Consider the following 14,511-nt stretch of genomic DNA (forward strand, 5'->3'; position numbering starts at 1 on the left):
ACTCTATAATAAGCTGCAACAGATACCGAGGCTAATGGTATTGCCGGGGTTAACATCAACCTGGTGTCTTTTTTGGCCTCCTAACTCTCAAAAGGTCAACGCTGAGTGACCCCGGCTTGTGGGTGAGGGTGATATTGCTTGTTCAAAATGAAGACTCACACTAATAATAATGTGTTTAGGTTAATGAATTTAAGAGTGCTTAAAGGGGCACTATGTAGTTTCAGTGACGAAAAAAACAAACTCAGAATATTGATATTTACATTATCAATGTGGTAATAATTCAAACTTAGACATATTCATTGTTTCGATAGCTGAATAAACAAGCGGTTCTCTGAGGAAAATAAGGTCCACAGAACACTGTTTGAAGCTAGAAAGGTGGCAGGGTCCGCCACATATGAACAAAGTAAAACGGTATGAAATTCAGTTGTCCGTTAAGGTCTGTTTGTTTATTCAGTTTATTCCGGCGTGAAAAGAAATAATGTTTGTTTGGTTGGTTCGTTAAGGCATTAAATACATCAGTCAATGACTAAACATTTCTATATAATGCACCTTTAAACCACAATCATTTACCATTTTGTCACAGCCTTTATAATAATCACAACCTGCTTTTCTACTTACAACATGAGGGTAATTCATTTGTTTATTTTCTGTCTCTAGTCGAAAGTCATAGAGGGGTTTCGTCATTTGTTGTTTGGACACAAAACGGCTTCTCATCCCCAGATACTCCACATTGGGGGTGTCTTTCCAGAAGTAATTGTTGACATGGCCGGAACCATTTTGCATTGTATTGTTAGCGAGCGGCCATTGTTATCCATTAGTGTAGGCTGTCATCTAGTGTCAGCTTTGGGTACTGTTGGTTTGATGAAGCAACATGTTTTTCTCGGAGCGGCACCAAAGCTGACTCTTAAGTTTGACAAGCACCACTTCAAACAAAGCAGCGAAAAGGGCTGTTAATGCACTTGAAATCAGATATAGAATAAGATACAGAGACAGTGTTATGTATGTGGTGTTGTCTGATGGATACACTGGCAGTGAAGCCTGAATAATCAAAGGAATGGGAACTCAAAGTAGAGAGAAATATGAATGTGAATCGTTGACAAAGAAGTCTCTGCTTCCTCCGTCTGCCTGGTTTGATGAGCATTCTCATTACAGCAAGTACACCAGTGAGATTCCTCTGCTGAAAAATTCTCTTTTGACTCGTCCCCTTCACAGCTTGAGAGAGATCCAGCAGCAGCAGCAGCAGCAGAGCAGTTCAGGTTTCAGCAACTTGCCTCAAAGACCCTCGTGCAAATGCTGAGTTTTCAACATGCGGGCTGCGCTCGAAATGCAGCGAGGAGGGGGAAGTACAGAGGGAAATTAAATGTGTACGGCAATTTGTGAATCCACAACAAATATGACCCCGACTTGAATAAATGTGAAATATTCCACGTATGGATTACCAGCCTTTAAGATCCAGTGTGTAGGATTTAGGAGGATCCATTTACAGAAATGGATAATCTTTGTGTTTTTCTTACCTTATAGTGAGTTTTTTTCTTCCATGGCGTCTGCCCATGGATGTTTAACGAGAACTGGTTGCAGCATCAGAGGCGAAGCACCATTAGTTCCTATGAAAGTTGCTCAGTGGCGTTTGCAGCGGCGTTTGCAGCCACAACTTCCGGTTTAGCCGTCTGATAAGTTGAATGGGAATTAACAATGCAGCTCAAGTGGACTTTCCAGACGACTGGATCAAACTCTGACAGTGAAAGGAGTCATTTTGCGAGGGTCGTTAAAAGAAACAAATCCACCATTTTACAGCGGCTTCTTTTACAGTGTGAGTGTGTGGGCGTAAATGTGCATCACGTCACGCTGTAATGGCCTCTGTTAAATTGCCAGGTGCTGTTCTGGGGGCTGAACTCCGCCATGTTGCAGTTTCATATTTCTACTGTTGCCCAGAACAGACATGCCAAACACCTTTCATGTTTGCAGCTACATGTCACTAAAACCTACACACTGGTCCTTTAAAGGTCCCATTTGTAAGAAAGACGATTTCTGAGTCTCATTCCCAACTCACCATATACTGATGCTTTGTACTGACAGATTGTAGCTTGAACGCACCATCCCAAAGCGTCAGTACTTGATGAGCTGGGAATTTAAAGCTGTGGACTTTATGTATGTAATGTATTCCATGCAGGTATTTTCCCAGCCTAAGTCAGTTTTTCAATTGAAATAAACAGAATCAAAACAGAGTAATAGGTCGGTGAGTTCCAGAAATGTCTGATATTGTAAAATTAAGACTAAAGCAAGGTGATGCTGCGTTGGTTGCAAAAATACAAAACATATTTCAATATGAATGAAACGTTAAATACATATAATAGTGTTTGATGTTTTTACATTAAATTAACATTGCACGATTTAGGATGATTAAATAGTGAGTACATATATCCACTGTAGTTCAAAATGTTCAAAATGGCTCAATTGTAAAAGCCCAAAGTGGCACTAAATGAGCCTTTTGGGAGCTGAAAGAGCCATTTCTTTTACGCTGAGCCGAGACATATGATATGATGCACTACAGAGAGCAGGAATCCCCATCCCTTATTTAATATAACTGAAGCAGGTCATGTGATTTTTTAACTTTGATTTGATTTGATATAAAATGGGAGTTTAATCGGAGGCTGGTTCGTACACAAATCCAAAAAACCTCCTCAACAGCCCAGGAGATGAGGTAGAAATCACAGAGTGAAGAGGTGTTTTTTGCTGCCACAGTCATTTTGATCCGATGTGTTGAGTCAATTGTTGGTCAGATCAGATCCCTGATTGCAACACAGTTACATTTTAAAAAAGAAAAACTTTATCATTCTGCTCATCAAGAAACTTCACTTTGTAATTATCAGACTTTTGACATGTATGTAGTCATGAATCCCGCACGGTTCACTAGTACGGAGACTCATTTTGTTCCACAGAATCAGGTGGGATAAACAGATGAGCACTGACTGCAGAGACAGCTACTGAAGGAGGACGCGATTTAAGTCCATCCGAGACAACACCTCCACCCTTTATAATGAGCCATCAGTCCTCGCCGCACCTTCAGCCTGCAGCTCCCCCTATACTTTAGATGCTCTTTTGTACTGACAGCACATCAAATCCTCCCCAATCACACACCATGTCTTGTTAGCTCTGGATGTCTGTATATGATCCCGTCTGGACTACTTTCCCATGCTCACCTTTGGATTTACCAATTCAACTGCATTTATTTTAACACAATATTTCTTATGTATTTGTGGCCTCACTGGATGCTCGCTCCTTCCCTCCGCACCTCAAAATCCCTGATCTCATACCACTGACAGCTGCTCCTCCTACCTATCATTGTTGTACATCCCCTGTCCCATTCTATCGCTGTAATGGCCCCACGTGTCAAGTTTCATCTCAAACTGGTTGAACTCGACTCATTTCATCTCGTCTCGATGCACATGCGATAATACAAAGACCTCAGTTTTCACTGCCGATGAGTCAGTCAGAGAGGATGAAGAGATGTGATTCATGCCTAAAGCTCTTCCTCATTCCTCCTGGATCACGACCTCCCCAGACAGAACTCCTCATCCTCCTCCTGACTGGATAAACACAGCACTGAATCCACTGCAGATGCCTCAGACGGCCCAGTGTCTCGTCGCCACCACATGTATGCAGTAGGAGAAAATCATAAATGTTAAAAATACATGTTTTTTCTAAATAAAATCTCCTGTATAGGGCTACAGTAACGAGTCTTTATTATCTATTAAGGTGCCGATTATGTTCTTGATCAATCCTCGCTCAGAAAGAAATCCTTTTTCCAGAAGCAAATCCATCTTTTCGCTTGACCAAAAGTTCAAAATCCAACAATATCCAACTTTCTGATGTCATGATTAACTTCTCCAGCAAAATTGTGATTCACAATTTTATCCTAAAAATCTAAATATTTTTAGAACTTTCAAATAAAAATTAAACTTGTACTAAAACACGCTGGAATCACTTTAACCTTACATTTGTTAAGAAACACATTTGTTTTTGGTGCATCACCAATAGGACTTTTTGTATTCATTTTTTATTTTATTTTTAGAAAATCAAAGAATCTTCAATGAGTAATCATACATCATGAGGACTTCCTGCATGAATACAGGATAAGGAAATGATGTTAACAACATCTCACTGTAGCTTTCAGAATTTACACACTTCCCATTGAACTTTTTTTTTGTGTTTTTTATGGGATCCATAATAAAATCTCTTCATGTCCAATCTCTACTTTATATACTCTGTATGTTCCGTTTGGGCATCTCAGAACATGATACCTGTTATTTGAAAGGGGGACACCTACTATTACTAAATAATTACTGGTTAGGAAGACGGTGCTTATTTTTTGCAACAAGTCTATCAACTTTAAGATGGCACTTCTTGGAACATGGCGACAAGGTCCAAACTCTTTTTTGCTTGAATCATGTCTATTTTTGTTGTGGTCTCATCTTTCTAAATGTTGATCCATGTCTGATCTGATTCTTGTGTCAAGAAGTAAGAGTCTCACTGGGGCACAGAACATAACAGAAAAAAATGTAATTAAAGCAAGAATAACAAGATATAAAAAGCAAAAATTTATTCAGTCTTTTAACAGATAGCGAGAACAGCTCATTTATTTCTAAAATCAATTTGTGAAACATAAACATCTCTTCCTGTGAACACATTGCATTTACTCAGTAGGAGGGGAATTCAAAGTACAACAAGACTACCGAGTGTCTTGGATTCAATCGGAAGAGGAAATCAATAAAACATCTGTAATGACACAGCTGTGTTGATTAATATTCAGAAATTCACATTAAGAACGAGACATGTTTCCCTTTTCAAAATTGGCAGCCTTAGAAAAGACACTGGACTACAAACAGCCTGCAGATATACACGCAGTGGCATCACCAGAGTCAAATCCCAGACTCGGGGACCATGAGAGATGAGCAGATCAATACAGGAGGAGGGACAGACTAGTCAAGTTGTTTAAAAGTTTGCACACCAAAGAACAAAGAGCCACCGAAACACCCAAAGGACAGTCTCTCTCCTAAGACTCCCTCCAACTTCAAGTATTCCACCAGCGCTCGCATCACTTCAAGTATTCCCTCCGTGGAAACCTTCAATTTCAAATACCACATCTTAGGTTTACAACATAAGCCATGATATAAGTGCACTCAAAAGTCATCTATACATAGAAAAATAATGATAACAGTAAGTAGCAGTAATAGTTATAACAATCACTTTACATTTCATTTTATACACAACCGTGACGTTAAATCACTTTATACCGTGGCATCACATTCCCCGCCCCCTGAGTGTAATGTTCAAGTTTAACCTTCTGTAGCTACGGAGAAGCAAACAGGACCAGCAACCTCGGTTTGGTTATTTAAATTACATTAGCAATCACTGACGAGGGCAATGATTAGAATCAGAGTAATTATGCCTTTCCACAGCCCGTTGTGCTTGTGTGTGACGGATGCTTTATGTACAAGCTGCTGATCGATCATGTGCCTCTGGCTTCAGTCTGTTCGCTGGGGTCACACGCTGACAGCCTTCATCCTGGAAAACAAACACAAGTGTTAAGACACAGACAAGGAACTCTAAAGACAATCACAATATGTTGATCACATGTATCGACAGCTGCCTCTGCTAGAAGTATGATGAGTGACACTAACCATGAACAATTAAAAAGCATGAACCATATTAGCTATTTAGATAACTGTGGCTCTGTCTTTAAAGTTGTCCCTTGCACATACTTAATTGTCGCTGCTTGAGCAGGCTCTCCAGCTGCCTCAAGAACCAGCGATAATGCAGCTCCGGCATTTGTACAACTTGGGGTCGTGGGTGCGGATGTGGCTCCTTACATTCCTCAGTCGAAAGAACGTCTTACTGCAGAGCTGCATAGCAGAGAGGGTACGATACAAGGTTAACAGCACAGAAATAAACTGAAAAGGACAACAGAGAAGCTACAAATAAATGTGATGCCATTGCAACGGTGGAGGAAGAATTATTCCCTTTAAAAAAAAAAAAAAGAGTAGCTCTACATTTTTGAGAAATTAGCCTTCTTGCCGAGTTATACAAGAAGATTGATACAACTCAATACAAGACATGAAAATGGTTTCCATCGTCTCATCTTAGGTCAGAAAGCAAGTAGGTGCATTTACAAACTACTGTCAAATTATTCCTTAAGTGTTGGTGTTCACACTGCTAGCACAGCAGCTCTGGAATGGGACTGGCCAGGGCCAGGTGGTAGAATGCTAACTTCATGTCTCTGCAACACTGAAGGCTACGCAATTCTTAAAGTGAAACTCTCGCCAAAAAGAAACCAAGGCTTTATTTGTGATTGAATATGTGTCAAACCTTTGTGTAAAAGCATAATTACGACAAAAGAGGCACTTTTACGATTTACCGTAGTTTTGTTTTTGGGCAAGCTCATTTTCAATGGGGTGCGGGGGCACTCCTACACTAGCATCAATTATTTTTTATTTTCAATACACTAAGAAGGCTGGACACAACATGAAACTTTGACCCAACAGGCAGGAGAGTAATGGTGGAACGCTCCTCAAGCCTTCCTGTTAGGTCGCACTCGGGGATTGACACTTTTTGTCTGCCATGACGGCGGCGAGCCAGAGATACAGCTACTAACGTGAGTTGTCCAAAAACCTTCTTTTTAGTAAACTCTGTGTACACAAACAATATTCTCAATGCTCGTTTCACTTTAACTTTTAAATAACTAAATGAACTGAAAATGTTATTGTGAAGAATAAAGGAAAGAAGTAGTAAGTAAAAACATGTTTGTCAATGAACTAGCCAAGCTTTGTTAGTGCTGATTCTTCCATAATACTGAAAGGAGAAAAAGCATTCACCTCTCCTCAAGACAAGTGCATTGTCACTTAAAAAACACAACCTAATAGAAATGCAAATCTCTGCCACGCTGGGCTGACGTGCTACACTACAGAGTCTACGCCAGGATTTGGCAAATATGCAAAAGTTTCAAAAGGTCTGTACTTTTATTACAACCACCAGCAGAGCACTAACTTGACTCAGAGGAAGTGTACCCATCTTGTGTCTCACTACACCATTAGATTTCCCTCTAAATCACATGGTATCTTGCTTGTTGGGAACAAAATCTGCTCGAGGTCATGTCATGATTGTCTATCCCTTAGACCAGTGTGGGGCTTACCGGACATGGCCAGTGCTTGCCCTCCACGTGCCTGAGGCGATGCATGATTAGAGCATCACAGTCCTTGTAGGAGGTTGAGCACTGAAGACAGGCATGGGCCGCCTTTGGAACTTTGGGGGCTTGACTACGAGGCCCTCGAAGCTGCTTTAGCCTTGCCCGATGTACAGCATCCAGCTTGACGCAGCTCCTACTCCTCAAAGAGAGTTTACCTTGTTGCTGGAGATGCCAGAAAAAGACAAAAAGATGAGTTTATCAATATTTTGTAGATGCAAACTGAACTAATTAAATGAAGGGAAAGTTAGCAAAGAGAAGCTAAAATGTGATAAATTATTTCAACTGCTTTTAAAGATTCTCATTATGCTGTAGTGATTTTTTTACAGAGTTCCTTCTTTACTGCCTTTTTTTCCTGGATGGTTTATAGTCTTTATTGAAAGTGCATTTATTACCATAAATCACTATACCTTTGGCATGGCCCGTGTGGCCTTTGGCCCGGCTGATTTGGCCAGGTGAAGAGTGTTGTTTCGGGACTTTGGCCTGGGCCTCTGAACCTTGCTTTGGCTCACACTCCTCTCCTCCCTCTCCCTCTTCACCACAGGCAGGGTGGGCGGCCCTCTGGCTCTCAGTGCCCTGTGGGGGGACTCATCCGCTCCAAATTGCTGCCCAACTTGTGACACGGAGCGTGTTAAGCAGATATCAACACTCTCCTCCTCTTTTTTCAGTACTGCCATCGCCCCCCCTGCTGGCCGACAGAAGCTGAACAGAAAGCCTGAGTCCAGTAATTTAATGGGGGGTTTGCTCTGGCGCTTGCCCAGGTCTGGTGAGGGAGGGTCAGAGAAAGGTCCACCAACTGGCACGGGATCTGCTGGCTCCTTTTTGATGACTTTGTACAGAGGGTGGCTGTAGATGGACGGAGGCAGTGCTTGTTCTGAAAACTGGAGCCCACTGGGTTCATTAACCTTCACCTTCGGCCTAGTGTCTATGACCCCGCTCAGCCCCTGACTTCCAACCTTCCTCCCGTCCTCTCTGGGTTTACACTTTGTCTTCTCCACCTCCCTTGTGGAGCCACGTCTAAGCTTGGCCTTTGCTGCTGGTCGACCGCTGTTGTAGCGCAGCGTTTTGACCGTCTCTACAGTGATTTTATTTCTGGCCTGTGTCCTCTGTGTGGGAGGGGATTTGTTAAACATGTGGCCATGGTGATTGTTTGATGGAAGATGGGGACCTGAGATAGAGTATTCAACTGGTTCTGATTTGATCCTGATGGTGTTTCTCACTAGATTTTTGTTGGTGTTGCGTCGCAAAGGCTGCTGGATAGGAAGGCGGGCGCTGTCACCCATCCTCACCGAGCGTCTGAGTTCCCTTCCCCCGAAGGACGGCGAGAACATATCTGGTAACACACCTTTACTACGCATGCTCCTGTCACTTGGAGGGACAAGTCGAGGGACAGTCCTTGACTTCTTTGTTGTCTGCACCGTGCTGGCTGCAATGACAGGCTTGGTCTTCACTGACTTGTTGAGGAGGCGAGTGTTGACGGGGTTACAGAGAGGAAGTGCCAGTGTCACCTTTCCAAACGGCAGCACTGGGGAAGTGGAGCGTGGTTTCCTCCGCTTGGTCAGTGAATAGTTGTTAGCCTTCAGCTTCCTCAGTCGTTTCTTTTGTCTCCAGCCGATCAAATCTTCTGGTCTGGGGAGGAGGGCAGTCCTCTGTAACCCTAGAACACTCATCAGCTTGTACTTCTCTTGTGCTCTCGCATAATCCAGCTCATCCTCTGTAACCTCCTCTACTTCCTGCTTCACCCTCACAGGACTGCAAACAGTGCCAGGCCTCAATCTGGAGCTGCACGAGAGCCGGCTGATTGGGTGAGGTTTTTTGTTTCGTCGCGGGGTCTCTGGCATGGGAAGCAATCTCTGTACCTCCTTGGCAGCCCCTGGAGTGGAGCGGAGGAGACGGGTGTTTGATGGTGACATGGCCGAGTAATTCTGTGACCGTGGGGTGGCAATGGCGTGTCTAGGTGTAGCAGCTTTCTTGGAAGAGGGAGACTTGAAGTCCATAAGCTTCATCCTGTTTGAGGGACTTAGAGGGAGGCCGTTATGGCATTGGGATTTCGGCATCCTGCGCAAATTGCGCCTTGGACTGTCTTCTAAAGACTCATCCGATACATCCAAAGTCAGAGTGAAGCTTTTGTTCATATTTTCCTGCAATCCGAAAACTCTTTCCCGTCTGCTTTCCCTCTGGTAGCGGTGACGCCCATGAAATGCACCAGCAGGGGCTGAGGTAAAACCTTTGCCAGGATGGAGTTGCTGTTCCTGTTCTTTCATTAGAGCGGAGCAGGCTTCCACTGCAGGCCACATGCCCAGGTGGCGGGCCATGGCAATGACTTCAGGTAGGTCCTCCTGATGAACACAAAGAGTGGAGGAGTAGGAGAAATCCAGCAGAGACAGAAGGCTCTCCTCTCTAAAACCTGGGGATAAAGAAAGAGATTTAGATATGATGAATCCTGGTCAATCAGTGAGTGATATGTGTGAGATGAAAGTGAACTGGTGTAAACACGGTATCAGAGAGACAGCAGGCAGAGTGGGAGCAAAGTCTAAACATGATGGTGTAGACAGGAGACAGTCGCTCTTTTTAAAAACCAGATCCAACAATACTGCCAAAAAGACAGATCATGACACTTGCTTTGCTTTTTCAAAATTGAATGAAACAGTGCTGGTATAATGCTGCTCCAGTGTATGAATATAGATGGTGGTAGTGACAGAGGCGTGTGTGTTACACAAAATGTACTGACAACAGCATGTGTCCCATCTTGCCTCTCCAACGTGTACACAAATCTTAATTTGGTTTGGTTACTTCCTTCCATTGCCGGCTTCAGGGTACGTTCACACATAACTTAACAAAACTAAATCATGCTGAACTTAGATTTGAATCGAGGTTCATCAATGTTGAATACTACGCGATGGCAAGACAAATTTGCTCACATGTTTCTCCAATTTCATGTCATATGTGACCGTACCGTAAAGGCTGAACGACAGTGCCCCCCGCCATCTCTTGTTCGTACGATTTATATGAACAGCTTGGCAAAATAACACACAACATTACAACATTGAACAACCTGTGTACAGAAGCCATTATAACAAGTGATACCCAGTCAGGGTCTGGCCTTTCCAGCTCTGGATTTCTAGACCAAATGTGTCATGACAAACTGACAACCTAGACCCGTTTCAAATGGACCTTGTAATGCAGCTGAGAAAAGCAGCCTCCCCTTTGCCTGAATGATCATTGTATCTTCTGAAGCAATCAGTTTCTAACAAGAGATGACCTCTGTCAAACCCAAGTCAAGAATGCTCCTGTGACTGCATTCAGGGATCAATGACTGATCAATGTATGTATGAATGCAAGCACACGCCACATAAAAGCCAGACTTATCAATGAAGGGACATAATATTGATGATAATGACAAAATTTGTTATTAACTAGATTTAATAAATCAGCTGATTATTCACTTAACAAAAAAAATATCAGAAACTATTTTGGTGGTCAAATAAGCATTTAAATTACTTTTTAAGTATAAATGCCAAGTATTTGGTGGATTGACGTGGAATTGATCTTATCTCTGAGCAAAGTCTAGACCTCATGAGAGTGATTGTCCTGTTGATACGAAGCTGTCTGTGTGCACGTGCGTCCAAACCTGTGGTGAACTTTGCATAAGCTTTATGAATGTGCAGCAGCAACACAGTTCTAAGGTGCCCGTTTGGCTTTGTTTGTCCACCAAAGTCCACTGAATTATTGGTGTTGCCTGGCTTCAATCCCCTCTACCATCGCTGTGATCTCATCTTTTAAAAAGTTAGTCATTATTATGAAGGGGAATTAAAGGCAGGTGCTGTCAGTTGAAATTGATTCGAGGCAATGACAGGTGCGTAAGTTACAACAGCATTCTTAAAACCTTAACCGAGCTTAACCAAGGTCTTTCATGCTCGGCATTCTTTATGAATCGAAAGGAGGCTCTCGTCATGAATGAGTTAAAGTTCAAGTACAAATCAAAGAACATTTTTATAAATGAGGCCCCAGGTTATGCATAAAAGAAATAGTTTGTCTAACGTTGACTTTGTCTACATTGGAAAAGGTGTTAACAGTTGTTCTGAGCAACTCCCCTGAAAGGTGGGGTGAAAATTTGAAATCATAGCAGGGGGAGACAGAATATTTGTTTAGATATGGGGACAACATTTTAACAGTCTAAGAAGAATGTATAATGTTACACAAGTTCATACACAAGATAAATTATAGAAATTGTTGTAAAGATTTTTTTAAAAAGAGCTTGAAGTGAAGGTACATTCACATCTCCAAACATCTGGCTAATTGCTGTGTGAACTATGTTTGGATGACAGATTTCTAATTTCTAAAGGTTGCAAACATTGACAGGCGCTGTCACTCAAATTCTGACATTGGAAATGTTTGAAGGGAGGGGGAGTTTTGAATCTGTTCAACCATCTGACAAGCACTTTAGCTCCATTACTCACTAGTTACACCAGGAGTTAAAAGAGGAAAATGTTTAAGTCTTAACATGTTGTTTTGTTGTCTCTGGGGCTTCACTGACTCATCTGGGAACAATATGCAGGCTCAGCTGGGTCATTGCATCCAGATCCAGGCCTTAAACTAACAGAGCTCAGGCAGTGATGTTTTCTAGTGTCAGTTCAGCCTCTAGTCATCTGCTCTTACCAGTGAGATCTATATCTGCTTTCATGTTCGAGTCCATTTCTGTGAAGATTTCCTGGAAGTGATCGCTGACGGCGGCCAGAACAGCTCGGTGGGCCAAGTACGGTTGTCCGTTCGTGCGCAGGGTGATGTCACAGAACAGCCCCGCCTCCCGCTGACTCCTCAGCTTGCTCAGCATATCGGCGCCGTGAGACGCCATAGTCTTTGTGACACATCTTCTGCCGCCCAGCTCCTGAGAGGCAAAGACATCACGACACAAGCAGATAGAGCAACATCATTAGTGGAATACAATGTGCGAGAAAGCACTTGAAGGAGACGTCTAAGTGTGAGAGAGCAGCACTGAGAATGTGAGTGAGAAAGTGTGAATCAAAATGTGTGAGGAGGAGAAAAATGAAGCACTGATTAAAAAAACGAAGAGGGACTGAAAGTCTTATAGAAGGGGGGTGAATAAAAACAACAGTTTTTCTTGTCAGATCAGCCTCTGTGACTCTGACCTGCTCCTTACCTCTGTTTTCTTGGTGCGCTGACTCTGACAGTCTGGACAGCTCAGGACAAAATCTCTGATCTGGAAGTACATCCCTGTGAGGAAAACAGAGGCAAAAAAAGAGAGGGAGTGATTTTTGGTACAACTTCAAAGCCAGGGCCCTAAATAACAGCCATCATTTATGTAAGATACTTGATCTCTGATTCTCTTAACAAGAAACATGAATAATTCGTCTAATGAGATATGTATTGATGTAGAAAGAGGTTGGTTAATAGTCTCAGGAACCATGCTGTCCTATGAAATCAGTGATTTCCATACCTTCCCACCAGTAGTTTTCAGCCACACATTTGTAGGTCTCCTCCAGGGAGAGGTGGCCCTGACCAGGCCGCCGCCGCCGGTGAAAGGTGGAGATGGCCTCATGCCTCCGGTCCTCATCCAGAACCTCCCGGTAGTTGATGAAGCCCCTCTCCAGCTTCTTGCGGTACAGCAGCCCGTCTATCATCTCAAAGTTTGGCGAGCATCGTGCGGGGGGCCCACGCCCTTTGGAGATCCCGGCTGACTCCATCTCTCCATCTACATCCGACCAGGGCTTGGACGGACAAAACGTCTCCGCGTTCGCGTAATGATCGCTGGTGTGGGTGCAGTCGCCGGCCATTTTAACCGGTTTTTGAAGTGAAGTCTAACTTTGTCCGAGCTGAGGGAACCACAGCTTCTTCCTCTCTGCGGTGAGTAAACAGTCAGCTCTGTCTTCTGCTCGCCCCTTCCCCTCACGGCGGGGGAGCTGCGTGCCAAACTTTTACCCACCGACCTGAAACAAAGTCCACGTGGATACGGTGACAGCAGACAACAGACCACCGACCCAACAATAAGTCCCGACAAACACTCTCTTGACACCCTGCTAACAGCCTGACATATCCTAATGGACGGCTACAAAGCCACTTAGCTAAAACGAACCGCGAGGTCTTTCATTATGGCTTATAAAAGCTTGTTTTTCCTCTACAGGAGACCATCAGATGGGAGTCAGCAGCATTTCACTGGAGGGTCCTGCTTTGTACCCTAGCTGTCAAGTGAGGGCTTCACTTCTAACTATCCAAACAGTAGTAGCTAACATCCCCCAAATATTCTTATGTTCGCACTTTATGTTCGGGAAATATTTGTTAATATTTTAGAATAATTGTGCAGGGTTTGTTTTTAACGCTGCGCAGCATCAACAGAAATGTTTTCCCGTCCATCCAAGTGTGGTTAGATAATACATACAGCCCAGGAGAGTCTGGCGCCAACAACGCCGAGCCAACTGATGTAAAGTCACCACTTTGACGGCGACCACGTAAACAGGCTTCACCGCTCAACGCTCGCCAGCAGTCCGTCTTCCATCTATTTCAGGGGCCGGGAGTGGCCTCCGGTGCTGGATGACGGCAGGCAGGCTCACCGCTGGCGTTAACTTGAGATTTCTTTTCGCCAACTCGAGTCGGAAGCAACATGATGACGCAGCTATCAGCTCAGCATCGCCACTTCAACGACCTAAAAGCGAGGTTGCCTCCGCTATCAGCCAGAAATGTTGAAAAATCACTGCCGGGTCCTCTCAAAAGCGGCCCAACAAGCTCCAGTTACACACCCGACATAGTTCATGCTGCTCCCGATGCCGCAATACCAGTCTGGCGGCCAAATAGTCCAATTTTTTAAACTCGTAACCTTCTGTTTGTTGCTAATCAGCAGCCTAACCGAGCCAAGTCCTCCCCGCCTTCACACAAAGGCCATTAGCAGAAGCTTTAAAGAGCCTCAGCCAGACGGAATGTGATTGGTCGGTGCAGCTGCCACTCATGTTAGTTTGCTTCCCCTCGGAGCAAGGTAGGTTGCTCGCACACGATGTCAGGATTCTAGTATTTGCTTCACTTGCTACACAGCCAAGTTAACCGTGATACATCTATTTATAGGTACTATCAAGTGAATGTTTTTCATTATTTCATTTTTAGGAAACCACCTTACATTATATCGATCATCTAGCTGCGGCAAAAACCATCAAATGTTTATCAGATTTATAATTTTAGCTGTTACAACCATCTCAATGTCAAATATTGCAATACAGTATTTATTTTACAATAGCTGTGGCTCCATTCTCACAACATAATGT

The 14,511-nt window shown here is 43.4% G+C and overlaps 1 protein-coding gene across 1 annotated transcript; it reads right to left on the reverse strand.

The window, feature by feature from the left end:
• Window positions 1-4,585: 4,585 nt before the first annotated feature.
• On the reverse strand, window positions 4,586-14,141 carry LOC115588281 (uncharacterized). The gene is made up of 7 exons (XM_030428766.1): window positions 12,699-14,141; window positions 12,402-12,475; window positions 11,900-12,128; window positions 7,651-9,647; window positions 7,190-7,405; window positions 5,763-5,903; window positions 4,586-5,565 (listed from the first exon to the last, which is right to left on the reverse strand). The coding sequence occupies exons 1-6, from the start codon at window positions 13,033-13,035 to the stop codon at window positions 5,799-5,801; spliced, it is 2,958 nt and encodes a 985-aa protein (XP_030284626.1). The 5' UTR covers window positions 13,036-14,141; the 3' UTR covers window positions 4,586-5,565; window positions 5,763-5,798.
• Between the last annotated feature and the right edge of the window lie 370 nt (window positions 14,142-14,511).

This window comes from Sparus aurata, chromosome 9 (genome assembly GCF_900880675.1).
Source record: "Sparus aurata chromosome 9, fSpaAur1.1, whole genome shotgun sequence".
NCBI lineage: Eukaryota > Metazoa > Chordata > Actinopteri > Spariformes > Sparidae > Sparus > Sparus aurata.